General features: G+C 44.1%; 1 protein-coding gene across 2 annotated transcripts in view; it reads right to left on the bottom strand.

Annotated features, from left to right (window-relative positions):
* ESRP1 (epithelial splicing regulatory protein 1) overlaps positions 1-14,483 on the bottom strand; it is a 109,823-nt gene that overhangs the window by 30,353 nt on the left and 64,987 nt on the right. For both annotated transcript variants that reach the window (XM_075353047.1, XM_075353048.1), the window contains exons 5-11: positions 11,408-11,506; positions 6,095-6,149; positions 3,944-4,054; positions 3,200-3,332; positions 3,074-3,116; positions 1,050-1,351; positions 179-397 (exon numbers count right to left, since the gene is read on the bottom strand). In XM_075353047.1, coding sequence (XP_075209162.1) covers positions 179-397; positions 1,050-1,351; positions 3,074-3,116; positions 3,200-3,332; positions 3,944-4,054; positions 6,095-6,149; positions 11,408-11,506 — 962 coding nt within the window. The remainder of the gene's footprint in view (positions 1-178; positions 398-1,049; positions 1,352-3,073; positions 3,117-3,199; positions 3,333-3,943; positions 4,055-6,094; positions 6,150-11,407; positions 11,507-14,483) is intronic.

Below are 14,483 nucleotides of genomic sequence, written 5' to 3'. Positions count from 1 at the left end.
ACTTTAGTAATTCGGGTCAGGAATTTTTGGGTTCTCATCCTTACAGACCTGCAACAATGATTTCTAAAACGGTCTTCATGGTATGGTACGTCTGATACTAGTGCGGCGAGTGTTCACTTTTTTTCTCGTGAATCCAGCCTTAGAATTTTAATTTTCCCTTCAGGTTCACAGAACTTACCTGGTGGTTGAGCACCATGTGGACTCCATGTGTCCGGATATCAACCGAAAATTCACCAAGAAACTCCAAAATATCCTCTATGGTTGCAGCATATGGAAGCCCTCGAAGACGTATGCAGTCTCTGACATTGACCGGAGGAATGAACGGTTGAGGTAGTACAGGGATGATTGGGGGTGTCGGGAGTGGGATTAGAGGTGTAGACGAGTATCTGTTCAGAACCTGCAGGGACAGTATATACACTAATCAGATTAACTCAGAAAATAAAAAGCTGAAATTTAGGACAACATGAAATTGTTCTTGAAACAGAGAACCTGAAATGCCATGTTACTGAACCATTGTTCTATTTTAACTAATTATATCACTTCTTTCTACCCTTGAAAACAATTGTTGGGTTTGGCTGAAGGGCGTGAAAGGTTTCAACAATTGTGACAGGTTTTGTATGGGACGCAACATGCTGTATCTCCAGTGTGCTCAGCGTACGGCACCAAGGCTGGGAACAATGGTGCATCTGAAGGTTGAAGTCACACATTGACCGTGGTTATTCAAGGTTCCTCTATGGCTCCTGTATTATAAAGGGCACCTGCTGGGTGAAGGGGACCTCTTGTAAACTGGAGTCCAGAAGCTTCAGATTACATACAAGAAGACTGTCAGTTTGGTACTTTATTTATAAAGGTACTGGTCATATATTAGTCCACTATGTATAAAATGAAGAAAAATGGAAGAGGTGCAGAAAATAGGTACCCGGTCTTCCAATTTGTGGACCTTATATTTTGGTGCACCCCGGCCCAATGGCTTTTACAGCTCACATCATAGTAAAATCAACTCTATAGAAGCTTCAGATGCAATAAATCAGAAAATAAAGCAGACAAACCTGTTGCACCTCGGCTGCTGTGCTCCTGAACAGCTCAATATATCGCTTGCCCAGCAAGTCCTTGTGCTTCTTTAATGCATTCTGTGCATATTCCTCACAGGCAAACAACACAAATGCGTCTCCTGTCGGCCTGCCGTCAGGGTAAGTAACAAACAAAATCCCTTCTTTGCCTCCAGTGACGGGACAGTGTTGGCCAAAGAACGTCAGCACTTCCTCCGCGGTGGCAGTAAACGGCAGCCCCCTCATGCGTACAATCACCTGGTTCTCTTTGGACAGAAACTGAGCAACTTCATTGGATGTGCCTAAAGAAAGAAAAACGAGGAAGATCTTTATTAAGAAGGACTAAATGTCAGCAATTTATTTGCATCAAAGCCCTGGACGATCACCTCGATTGTTATTGATAACGATAATGGATCTCAGGCTACGCTCTGCTAGACTAAAAGCCAGTATAATATTACTTCCATACTGGTAACAGTGGATCTGGGAAGCCCCATCATGGTCATCTTATGGGAGAGCAACTGAGAAAATATAAGACATCTTAGGGGATTGTCTAACAAAAGGGCTTTCTTCCATCCCCCAGTAATCTCGCCACTCGTCAGCCAATTTTAGCAGGATAGGCAAGTTTTTATCTTAAAGAGGACAACCACCATGATTTTACTATATAAACTAAAGCCAGTGCTATACTGGCGCTATCATGCGGATTCTAAACATACCCTTAGTTGTGAGATCGGATGTATAGTTTCCGAAATACAGGCAAGTAAAATTTGTGAAATGCACCATTAATTTATGATAGGCGCAACGGAATATCTAATAGGTGGGTCGGGTTTAGCTAGTTATTCCCGCCCCCGTCTGCTGCCTGTCCTTCCTCCCCCTGTAATAACAGATGGGGAAGAAGGACAGGCAGGCAGGCAGACAGGGGCAGGAATAACCAGCAAAACCCGACCCATCTATTCAATTATGCAGCACCTATCAAGTAACAGTGCATTTCACAAACTTTACTTGCCTGTATTTCAGAAAGTATATATCCGATCACACAACTAAAAGGTATATATAGATTCAGCATGATAGCACCAGTATAGCACTGGCTTTAGTTTATATAGGAAAATCCTGCTGGCTGGTCCTCAAAGTTTACCCTAAAAAGAGGTTTAAAAAAAAAAAGAAAAAAAATTAAAGACCCCCATACATTAAAAATTAATTGGTTGGGCTTAAATATTTGGTATAAGGTTTTATTACATTTTTTTTTTTTTTTTGCATAGTTTGGCTTTTAAGCCAGTTTCCTAAGTAGTGGTTGTCACTGTCCCTCAGCCAGCCAGCAAAGTAAAAGGTAAACAGCCTTGTTAGTCAAAAATGAAAAAAAAACAAAAACAAAAACAAAACAGCAACTAAAAAAAAAAAGAATGTAGAAAGTCTCGCTGTTCACATGTTCGATCTTTTGAGAGTCTTAACCAAAAGGTAATTACATACATACATACATACATACATACATACATACATACATACATATACATACACATACATACAATGATCTAACCACTCTAAAGGTCCCGATTTGATGATTGAGGTATGTGCCCACAATCAGGACTCGCTGCGTTCAGAACGCAGCGAGTCCTGAATGGCGGGGCCACATATCTCCTCCGCAGGAGAACGCAGCTGACTGTTGCTCGATCAGGGTTCAGTGCTCTGCGGTCTCTCGCTTGTGTTCTCCCTATTTAGGACGCAAGCGATTCCGCAGCAAACAATTGACATGCTGCGGTCTGGAAAGACGCTCCTCAGGTTAGTGTTTGCTGCAGAAAAAACAAGCACAGTGGGCACGGGATTTCTAGAAATCCCATCCACTGAACACCACAGAGTTTTGGACGCAGCTGAAGCATCCTGCGATCAAAATGGTGAAAATACCGATTGTGGGCACGCACCCCTATACTTTACAATAAAAGGCAATGGAATGGCCTACACCAGTCTTTCCATCTTTGAGAATTCTGCAGTTTCGCCTTCCTGCAAAAAGTGTCTTAAAAGTGATTATTTACCTCCAGCTATTTTCAGGAAATCTTCCCCAGTTGCTTTGTACACCTAGAATAAGAAAAGTAGTTTGGAAAGGTTTAAAAAGGTTTCTATAGAAATAAATTTAGAAGAAATGAAATCTGGCGGCATACCTCAATGTATCTGTTGCCCATGTGATGTTTGTGTCTCTGCAGCGCCAGATCTCGGTGTTCCTCGCTGATGAATCTGACCAAAGCTTCGCCATTTCTTCTTCCCTGGGCATTGAGACAGAGCGCAGCTCCACCCCTATACATGCATTACACAGGAATTATACATCGGGCGCACATCCATTACAAAGACCCCCTTTGAACCGTGCAAATCTGTTAACCCATATGAGAAGTGGACGAGAATGTGGAACAATTAGCTCAAATTTGAAGACCACAGTTCACATTAAAGAAAATAGGCAACCCTCTAAATCAAAAAGATCCAACCAGCAAAAATAGTTTCACAGCAAACTAAAAAAAAAAAATGTAAGTTATTACATGCAGAGATCAAATAGATCATACCGTAGTACTGTCTACAAAATTACGCCAAAAGGAACAATAGAATAGAATTTAAAACCATACAAAACACTGCTACCAGAAAAAGTGGAGAAGGGGTGGAAAACGCACACACGCCGCTGAAATACCAGTAAGGCATCCTGTTTAGCGAAGACCATAACCTGCCTTGTAACCTGCACTAATCTTACCTTATGTAACGCAGGGTGTATACAAACCACCCATTTAAGATATGGCAATTTCCCAACTGGGAAAAACAAAAAACACAAAATAACTAAATCACATACACACAGCATAAAATACAAAAGGAATTAAGGACAGAAGTAAATGAGGAGGGAACGGAAGGTGCAAAACACTCACTTTGCGATATTTAAACCCTTGAAGAAACGGGCAATGTCCTGGTCGGATGACTGCCATGGTAAACCTCGCGCTCTGATTATGGTGTTATCATCAATTACCTCCATCTTGCTGCTGCAAAAATGGTGAAGAAAAAAAAAAAAAAAGAAAAAAGTTCAGAATCAGAGTTGCCAACTTGACTTTTTATGGACTATTTAAAAAAATAAAATAATGTTTTTTTTTTACTGACATCACATTGGAAAACCCCCCATAATAAATCATTTAATAGGTATTTACATCTCCAAGATACTATCCCAATATGTAGTAGGTGTAATATTAGCAATTACCTCCAATTAGAAATGTAGTATAGTTCTCCTGATTAGTTATGTCGCTTACCTCATGTGCAGGGAATTGCAGGACCTTAGGTGTCCAAGGTTATGACCCAAATAACTAAGGTCCTGCAATGCCCTGAACGTTAGGCAAGAGACATAGCTCATCAGGAGAGCTGTACGACATTTCTAAATTGGAGGGATTTGCATTTAAAAAAATTTAAAAAAAAATGTCCTACTACATATTGGGGTAGGATCTTTGAGATGGGAGTACCCCTTTAAGTGATCCATATCTATAGCTCAAAATTCTGATAAGATATCCGCATTCTCTGTAAAATTATGATCATTATAGTCAAAACCTGTAGGTGATCCATCAGCTTAAATAAAGATGGGGCAAAAAGTGCCCTACTCCTACAGACTGTCCAAAAACTTCTGCATGGTTGGAAAATAAATAAGCAGCCCCCATAAGCCGTCCTTATTAGCCACACAAACTTAACGACTTTCCTTGCTGCTATTACCAGACAGTTTTTAATTTTTACTAAGCGGCTTATGACATAGCAAACATAGGATTCGGGGCAATTGGTAAAAACGGATAGATTTTTGTTAGCTGGCTTTTGGATTTTAAGGCTATTGGGTCTGATTACTCAAAGCCAAAACTTCGAGGACCTGACACTTGTCATAAATATGATTTTTTTCGGTACCTGGTGCAAATGCCGCTGTTTTCCTAAACCCGGTATTGATGTTTTGTTCCTGCGCCTTCTTGTTCCCGAACTATGGCTCCCCTTTTGTTCCTGCGCCTTTTTGTTTTAGCGATAACGGCTCCCCCATTTGTTCTTGCGCCTTGTTGTTCCCGAGATGTGGTTCCCCCATTTGTTCTTGCGCCTTGTTGTTCCCGAGATGTGGTTCCCCCATTTGTTCTTGCGCCTTGTTGTTCCCGAGATGTGGTTCCCCCATTTGTTCTTGCGCCTTGTTGTTCCCGAGATGTGGTTCCCCCATTTGTTCTTGCGCCTTGTTGTTCCTGAGATGTGGTTCCCCCATTTGTTCTTGCGCCTTGTTGTTCCTGAGATGTGGCTCCCCTTTTTGTTCCGGTGCCTTGTCGTTCCCGAGATATGGCTCCCTTGTGTTCCTGCGCCTTTTTTTGTTCCAGAGATACGGCACCCCCATTTGTTCTTGCGCCTTGTTGTTCCCGAGATATGGCTTCCCCTTTTTCTATAAATTTATTATTGCTAAGCCTGTAGGTGTGGCCCTCAAGACGACATCTACAGAACAGCTGGAGATTATGTCCACTTGGCCACCAAACACTAGTTTTATATACTGGGAAGTGAAGACCATATCTCAGGAATGGAGGCACGCTTTTGCACCAAGGTAAAAAAAATAAATAAATAAAACTTCCAGCAAGGGACAGTTTCACTTTTAAAGAAAAAAAAAAAAAAAAAAAAGTCATCTAGTGCTGCTCACTTCCATTTGGAAATGTATGGTGCTGCTAACATTGTGCCAACCGCTGCCTGCACACCTGACTAGCATTGTGCACCTGGCCTGTTCCTTAGAATAGGATGTGCGCACAATACTTGTCCTCCAGGCAGGAGACCTGGCAAGAGTCCATTGATTCAATATCAGCAGCTTCTCTCATTTCACAGCGTAAAACTAAGAGGTGCTGGATAACCCCTTGAAGGATACCTCCTAAAGGCAACTTTACGTTAGGCAATTGTGCGTTAGGTAAAAAAGAATTTCTGAAATCCAATATGACAGCAGTGTTATGAGCAGCCATGTGATTTAGATATGTTTGGTTCACTAATATAAGAGTTTAATAATAAATAATATTAGTAATAATAGAATGAGGACTCACCAGGTGCCAGACTCAAATTTGTAGTTTACTCTTTCAGGGTCTGAAAATTTATGACCTAAAATTTTAAAATACACAACTCGTGAGAAAATTTGATATGAGCGAATTGAAAGAAATTACAGAAAAAGGGTTCACAAAACATTTAATGTAATTCCACCACTTTGATGAATACCAGAGAGATTTGGCAAATGAAAGAACAAGTCTTGTTTCGAAAACTCTTCTTCGATTCCCCTTTCGGGAATTTTCAGTGATTGATGTCCTCTGTTCAGGATCCTCATGCACAAAGGTTTTGGTTTAGGAGGACCCGTCATCTCCCCATGCACCAAAGATCAGCTGTCTATAATGCTCAAAAAGGATCAAGGATCTTTCAAAATCGGTCACCAGATTAGACCATCTGATCACTAATAGGGCCAGTGTACAGATCAGAGCTAGCGCAGCTCACAATGCTCATCTTAACCACCACAATAAATTAGCCAGCTATTCGGACACAGATTTTCAAATTACAAAACACCAGCCTCATCGGGTCCAAGATCTTTTTAAATGTTGTATACAATTTGTATTGTTTAATCTTGAGATGGACCCATTATAAATTTCAGCAGAGGTGCCGTAGATGTATTAGAAAGGCGGAGTTGTCAACAATAATGGTTAAAATTGCAAAGTGCTAGTAAAAACAAGCAACTTTACAATTTTAACCTTATTAAACAAGGAGAGGATTTTTAATAAGGGAGGGATAGTGCAAATCTATTAGATTACCAACCACAGCTACAGTCTATGTCTATGTGCGCACGTTGCGTACAGTCACTGCAGAAATTTCTGCAGCGATCTGAAGAGCACACGTGCGCTTCCAATCGCTGCAGAAAATGTCCATAGTGAAAAAAAAAAAAAAAAAGCCGATTCCATGCGCTCTGACTACAGCTCCTCCCGTAGACAGAGCAGGGGCTGCAGGCAAAGCGCACGGAAGAAGTGACATGTCACTTCTTAGAACGCGCGCTTCGAGCAGCAGCCGAAGCGCTGCGCTCTAAGACGCCACGTGCGCACATCTGCTGCATAATCTCCACAGATTATGCAGGAGACGCAGGACGCATGCAGTTACGCTGCGCTACAAAGCGCAGCGTAACTGCATGTAATTACGCAACATGCGCACATAGCCTATCCGTGTGGCTGAGCATGTGCAGAGCTTACACAGTGGTTTTATTCCCCAATAGTGGCCTGTAAGCCCTGATCTAAAGCGGACAGGATCATCGCAGCACATCAACTTTAGCATCCCTGCCCTATTCCAATGATTAGCACAATCCAGACTGGCGGTACAACCAGGCTATTGGTCCAAACTATAAGGCTTTGTACAAAGTTTTTTTTTTCTTGCAGATTTTCAGAAATCTGCAAGGAAATCCTGAGGCCAAAGTGTGAAAATTTTGAAGTGTTGCGCACACAGTCAGACATTTTTTTTCCTTGCAGAAGAAAAAAAAAAAAAAACGAACAAAACCAAAAAACACGTCAAAAAGGGAATACTATATAGCACGATACTCAAAAGCACCCCTCAAAGCGTCAATAATCTCTATAGCAAGAGTGGACCATTCATATTACAGCATGAAAAAATATTAAATATTAAAATATAACTTAATAGTGCTTGTTAAAAAATGATAATCTTAATAAAAATGTGAATATAAAATGAATTACTTAATCCCCAGGTCACCAAGCTCAAGCGGACCACGGAATCAGGTACGACGCAAACCACTTCCTCTCTAGGTCAGGCTTATTGCCAATATTCCCTAGTTGTCTCAGAGATAGTTATCACAGGGAACCCGCCCTCCACAATCCATCTTAGAAACTTTCCAATTTCAGAGGAAAAATAGTGAGATAACGTACCATTGCTTATACTCATGTCATTTACCACAAAATGATCATTGTAAAAAAATGGAACAATCTCACCACAAAGCGGGCTTATTCAAAATTTCATCAGACGTGGAGTACATACTGATAAACCTCCTTAGGTAGCTTATCGCTCAATCCTCCAAATAATAAACCAGGCAGACATCATGTAACTCCCAACGAGTTTCTTTTTCACTTGAAAATCATCAGGGGAGCATGTGTTACTTGGATTCTGCACGTCTGGTTAGCCACTAGTTAATTCCACATAATGGCTCATTCAGAAACAAGTGCCCATAACGGACCTAACGTGTCCACAGATATTCATATTCCTAGTGAATGTCAGTGGACACGTTATGTCCGTTATGATGTCTGCCTGGTTTATTATTTGGAGGATTGAGGTATGAGATACCCAAGGAGGTTTTTCCTCTTAAATTGTAAAGTTTCTAAGATAGATTGTGGAGGGCGGTTCCCTGTGATAACTATCTGAGACAACTAGGGAATATTGGCAATAAGCCTGACCTAGAGAGGAAGTTGTTTGTGTCGTACCTGATTCCGTGGTCCATTTCAGCTTGGTGACCTGGGGATTAGGCTACTTTCACACATCCGGCTTGAGCCCTGCGGCTCAATCCGGCTGTGCAAGCTATGCAACGGATGCGGTGAAAACACCGCATCCTTTGCATAAGTTTTTCCCATGCGGCCCGCCCGGTTTTTGCGGCATGCTACTGAGCATGCGCAGTGGCAAAAACCGCATGCGGCGGCCGAATGCGGTATTTGCCGCATCGCGCCGCATCCAGCCGCCATAGGCATGCATTGAGAGATGCGCCGCATCGGCCGAATGCGGCGCGATGCGGTTTTTTTTGCCGCACGAAAAAACGTGCCAGGCAACGTTCCATCCGGCCACCGCATCGGCTAAATCTGCCGCATGCGGCAAAAACCGGATGGAACGCAAGGCCATGCGGCACAATGCGGCACTAATTAAAGTCTATGCAGGAAAATCGCAACCGGCAGCAAAAAAAAACGGTTGCGATTTTCCTGCAAAGTGCCGGATTGTGCCGCAGAAGAAAAACCGGAGGTGTGAAAGTACCCTTAGGCAATTCATTTTATATTTACGTTTTTATTATGATCATCATCATTTATTAACAATTACTATAAAAAGTTATATTTTAATATTTTTTCATGCTGTAATATGAATGGTCCACTCTTGCTATAGAGATTATGGACGTCAAAAAAGAAGATGCCGTCACGCACAACTTGATTACCTGGTACTGTGGTTGGGGAACAAACAGAAGCTCCTGAGTAATGCAGGATCTTTGACTTGTAAGGCCGGTTTCACACATCCGGCTTTTTGCCGTTTTACCGGATCCGGCGCTCTCCCGTACAGATAATACAGTACAATGACAGCGCTGTAACTTCCGGGTCACATGCGCCGGTCACGACAGCATGTGACCGGCCCTTGTTGCTCTGTCATTGTACTGTATTAACTGTACGGGAGAGCGCCGGATCCGGTAAAACGGCAAAAAGCCGGATGTGTGAAACCGGCCTAAGGAGAAACAGTCCAGAGGTAATCCAGTGAAAGAAGAGAAGAAAAAAAAAAAAAAGCAGCTTTTTGGAGGTAATCCAGTAAAAAAAAAAAAAAAAAAAAAAAAAAAAAAAAAAAAAGAAGAATCTGCAGCACACCACTTTCTGCATTTGTACCATTGAACACAATGAGAAAAAAAAAAACCAAAAAAAAAAAACAAAACACCACACTTTCCACAAGTGTTTTTCCTGCCATTACGTGCAGATTTAGGTGCCGATTGTCTGCAATCAAATCTGTAACGTGTGCACATCGCCTTAATGTTCAACTACAGAGGCAGTGAGCGGTGTGTTCAAGATTACACCTGAGAGCAACCCTTTAAAAATAAAAAAAAAAAAAAAAAAAAAAAAAAGGGACTGTCAGCACAGAATGACTGTTCAAACCAAGTACAGACAGACACTGCGCTAAGTGGGGCCAAACATTTAAATACAATTTCCCACCTTGTTTTGCCTCCTGTCTCCACCCTTCTACGAAGAGAGACTTCTCAAAGGAATGGAAAGGGTGGAAACAGATGGAAAGCAAGAAGGTAGATTTAAAGGATGCACAGAGCACCTGTGCTTGGTTTGAACAGTCATGCTGACAGAGGGACTTTAAAATACTAGCTGCAGTATTCCTTTATTTGATTGTAGCTTATCAGTGCTTCTCCAAACAGCTGGATATCCGGTTATCAGTTTATTGACAAGCAGATTTTTAATTGTGAAAGTTGAGAACCCAGTTAAGGCTGCTTTCACACATCCGGCTTGAGCTCTGCGACTCAATCCAGCTGTGCAAGCTATGCAACGGATGCGGTGAAAACACCGCATCCTTTGCATAAGTTTTTCCCCATGCGGCCAGTCCGGTTTTTGCCGCTTGCGGCATGCTACTGAGCATGCGCAGTGGCAAAAACCACATGCGGCGGCCGGATGCGGTTATTGCCGCATCGCGCCGCATCCGGCCGCCATAGGCATGCATTGAAAAATGCGACGCATCGGCCGAATGCGGCGCAATGCGGGTTTTTTTGCCGCACGAAAAAACGTGCCAGGCAACGTTCCATCCGGCCGCCGCATCGGCTAAATCTGCCGCATGCGGCAAAAACCGGACGGAACGCAAGGCCATGCGGCACAATGCGGCACTAATTAAAGTCTATGCAGGAAAACCGCAACCGGCTGCAAAAAAAAAACGGTTGCGATCTTCCTGCAAAGTGCCGGATTGTACCGCATTGCAGAAACCGGAGGTGTGAAAGCAGCTTAGAGAACTAGTCAGAACAGAATGACTGTTCAAGCCTAGTAGAGCCACTCAGTGTACCCTTGACATGGCCACATATTTAAGTCCACCTGCTGACCTACTTAAGTCACCCCCCCCCCCCATCTTCTCCACCCTTCTACGAATGCCGAGCTGTCAAAGTGGGGAGGGTGAAGATTGAGGGAAATCAAGCAGATGGAAGTTGCACATAAATGTTTGGCACCACCATGATGCACTGAGTGACTGTACTTCGTTTGACCAGTCATTCTCTGCAGAGTCCCTTTAACTTCTAAACATTTTTATTTAACTTTTTACAATACTCCACGGCTTAAATTAACAGGCTTGCCTACAGTATCCCAAAAAAATCTCATCAACATTAGGGGAGCTACTGAGATGCATCATTGACATGGCCACCATTTTTTTGTCCGGTATCTGAGCATGTGCTCATTTGGAGCTTGTAGTTAACAAGGTGTTTGAAAAGTTAATAGAAAGAAGTTATCCTCCTGTAACAAAAAAATTCCCTTGAAATGCACTAGCAGGGAAAAGCAACTTCTAGAAATCCATGCATATGCTGCAGGAGAAACTCTACTCATATGTATGGAAGAGATTTAGAAAGACAAAATGTGAAGGCAATGTAGATCATTACTTACTGTAAGGTTGGGAGATCAGCGTCCAAATAATGTTTCCCATAGCTTCCACCTCCGAGGCTCCATGTGACAACAGCTTGTCCTCTCTTTCCAGATCAAAGTCTGAAGATATCGGGTTAAGGAGAACTAGGCAGAAAAAACTGCAATAACCTGTTATTTTATAAATCGGTGATGGGATAAGGCAAGTGGCTCCAAAGTGGGATCAATGTCTGGAGCAAAAGGAGTTGAAGTAGCCACAGTTTATGTTTCCCAGAATAAGTGATAAGTAGAGGTGAACATTATTAAAAAAGACCCACAACTGTAAAAAAGCCCTTAAGTACAATCCATAATAAGACCCCACGTAATAAGTGCCATTTATGAAACTCCCATAACAACAAGGCCTTTCGGCTCATTAAAACACGGCCAGGGCGGGGTCAGCACCAGCGCCCCCTTGCAAAACGCTGGGGCCCCCGACTGCCGCAGGGGCCCAGTCGCCGGAGTAAGCGGTGTTGATATATGCAACAGATGAGGACTTCTATGTCTGTGTGAAAGAGGACTTTATGCTGATCTAACAGTAGATGGCGATGTGTAAAGTTTCCTTACTCACTGTATTGTAAAAAGTCTCTTGTTTTTCTTGGTTTTTGTTTCTCTTCCTGATGCAATGCTGTATGACTATTTTTACCTCATATTCTGAGAAGTAAACAGCTTGTTATCCCATGTAATCTGCTCTGTGAACTTTCTTCTGCAACTGGGAAGCTAGAAGCTTTGCAACAAGCGGCAGTGATCAGCGGTCTCCGGGCCAAGTTCACCCGACCTGTATGAGGCATTCTCCAGAGCAGTATGGGCCCCCAAAGCAGTAGGAGCCCCTAGAGCAGTAATGGTACACCCCCCAGAGCAGTATGGGCCCCCAGACCAGTATGAATCACCCTCCCAGAGCGGTATGGCCCCCCCAGACCTGCATGAGCCAATCACCAGAGTAGTATGGGTCCCTAGAGCAGTATGGCCCACCACAGAGCAACATGGGTACTACCTGTGCACTCCTTGTACAGACTTCACAAACTAGTTCAAGATAAACCTTTCAGTAGAATGGTTATACAAGTTTGCAAAGGTTGTCCTTGGGCCTTTCAGCATTCTATAGTCACAGAATACAGGGATCTTAAAATTTGCAGATTGCGTTGGGGAAAAAGGTAGCAAGGAACTTTAACCACTGTCGACTGACTTAGTTTGGGCTAACGTCTTAAGGCTCTATTCACAGTACTGTCATTGCACAGTGGCTTTCAAAGAAGGAGTCAATACATATGTGGCACCCCTGAGGCTTCAGTCGCCACAGAGGTACTGCACCTCAGCCAGAGGTGTGGTATTCCATCCAGGGTATGGAAGAGGTCACCACCGGTTCACACAAAAGCATGACACACTTGTGGCGCCCCTGAAGTGTCAGGTACCACAAGGTATTGCATCTAGTAATAGGTGCAGTGCTAACTTCAGGTTCCTGGAAGACCAATGCCGGTAAAACACCAAACACACACATTCATGACCTTTTTTCCTTACAGACTGGGTAACAAGCTAGAGATGGACCTGGTGGATAGCCAGTCCAATCCGCTAGTCAGAAACCAGGGAAAGGAGAGGGGCTAGAAAGTGCAGTAGGGAATTGACGGAGGACAGCAATGGAGAAGGAAGTCTGAAGTTGCCGTGCAGACCCACAGCAAGTGTGGAGTGTGCCTGGGCGACAAGGAGACTGGTCGCTGGGAGAGTACTCACAGGACAAGGCACCGGCGGGGTGCAGAGCCCTAGTTTAGAAAGACGCTTTATGCTCATCGGATAATTCTGCCCGGTGAGGGAATCATCACTGTTCCTCACCAACTTTAGTGTCCGGAGCACAGCAGCAAAGAGGGAACCCAGGGAGCTGAGACAGAGGTCCAACCCAGAGAGGTTCAAGCTGCCTGCATATCGGCCAAGACTGAGACCAGGAGGGAACCCCAAAACACTTCAGGCTACAGGGAGCCACCAACTAGAGACGGGTGCAAGGAAGTAAAGCTCACCAGCTCACAGAACCGGCACTGGGACAAAAGGAATACCGAAACCCCATTTGGGACAGACCAGCATCGGTTGGGCTGCAGCTCACAGAACCAGTGAATAAACGAGAAGTTAAACCGCAGCGCTTGTGTGGTCTGAGTTCTACACGTACCTGTTGCACCTGTCCCTATACCACATCTACCATCATAGTTCCCCTAGGGCTCATCCCTACTTGCGGAGGGCCCATTACATCCAAGCTGCTAAAACACCATCAGCCCCAGCAGTGAGACTTTGCAGCGGCGGCCTTCCTCACCTAGCCGTATACTGCAAGTGGCGTCAAGAAAAACATTTTATTATTATTATTTTTACATTATACTTTTCCCCCTTTTTAAGTGACCCCCAGGGTCACGTAACCGGGTATCGGCCAGTAACCATGACGTGTCCCTCTGATCCCAGGGCCGAGTACCCCACGGCCCTGGGGTGAGTCACACTCACTTAGCAACACCTCACCAGACCCGAAGCCAGACAGGGGAGGGGAAGAGTCAGTTGAGTGGCAACAGAGGTGGAAATGTGGAGAAGGGAGAGTTCATTGGAAAGGAGCAGTGGAGCAGCAAAGACCCGCGGCCTAGAGCAGGTACCGCTCAGACGGACACAGACAGAAGGGGTCCTAGAGACCGTGGGAAGTGTAATGACCTGTGGCCTTGTTCAACATATAATCCACGGGTGGAAGGACTTTGTCGCACACGGGGACTGGTCCCTAGGCTAGCGAAGAAGAACCTACGTACTTCCATAGTAAAAGCATTGGCTGATGTGACGCCAAGCACCGAAGCCGCCGCCACCACCACCACCACGAATTCACCTGGAAGGTGACCGGACCAAGGGATCGAGCTTCACGCCACCCCACAGGGCTCACTGGCACGGATACGGGGGTTCAGTGAGTGGGAGTGCAAAGTAGAAGGGAGAAGCAAGTGCAGGAGATGGCCAGGAAACTGTACACTTAAGAAAGGTGCACCGGACTCTACCTCCGAACTACCCAGGATCGACTGGAGCCCATCACAGTGAAACCCCAGCACTCCGAAGGTGTACA

This window comes from Anomaloglossus baeobatrachus, chromosome 6 (genome assembly GCF_048569485.1).
Source record: "Anomaloglossus baeobatrachus isolate aAnoBae1 chromosome 6, aAnoBae1.hap1, whole genome shotgun sequence".
Taxonomy (NCBI): domain Eukaryota; kingdom Metazoa; phylum Chordata; class Amphibia; order Anura; family Aromobatidae; genus Anomaloglossus; species Anomaloglossus baeobatrachus.
This window is presented reverse-complemented; position numbering and strand designations above follow the sequence as displayed.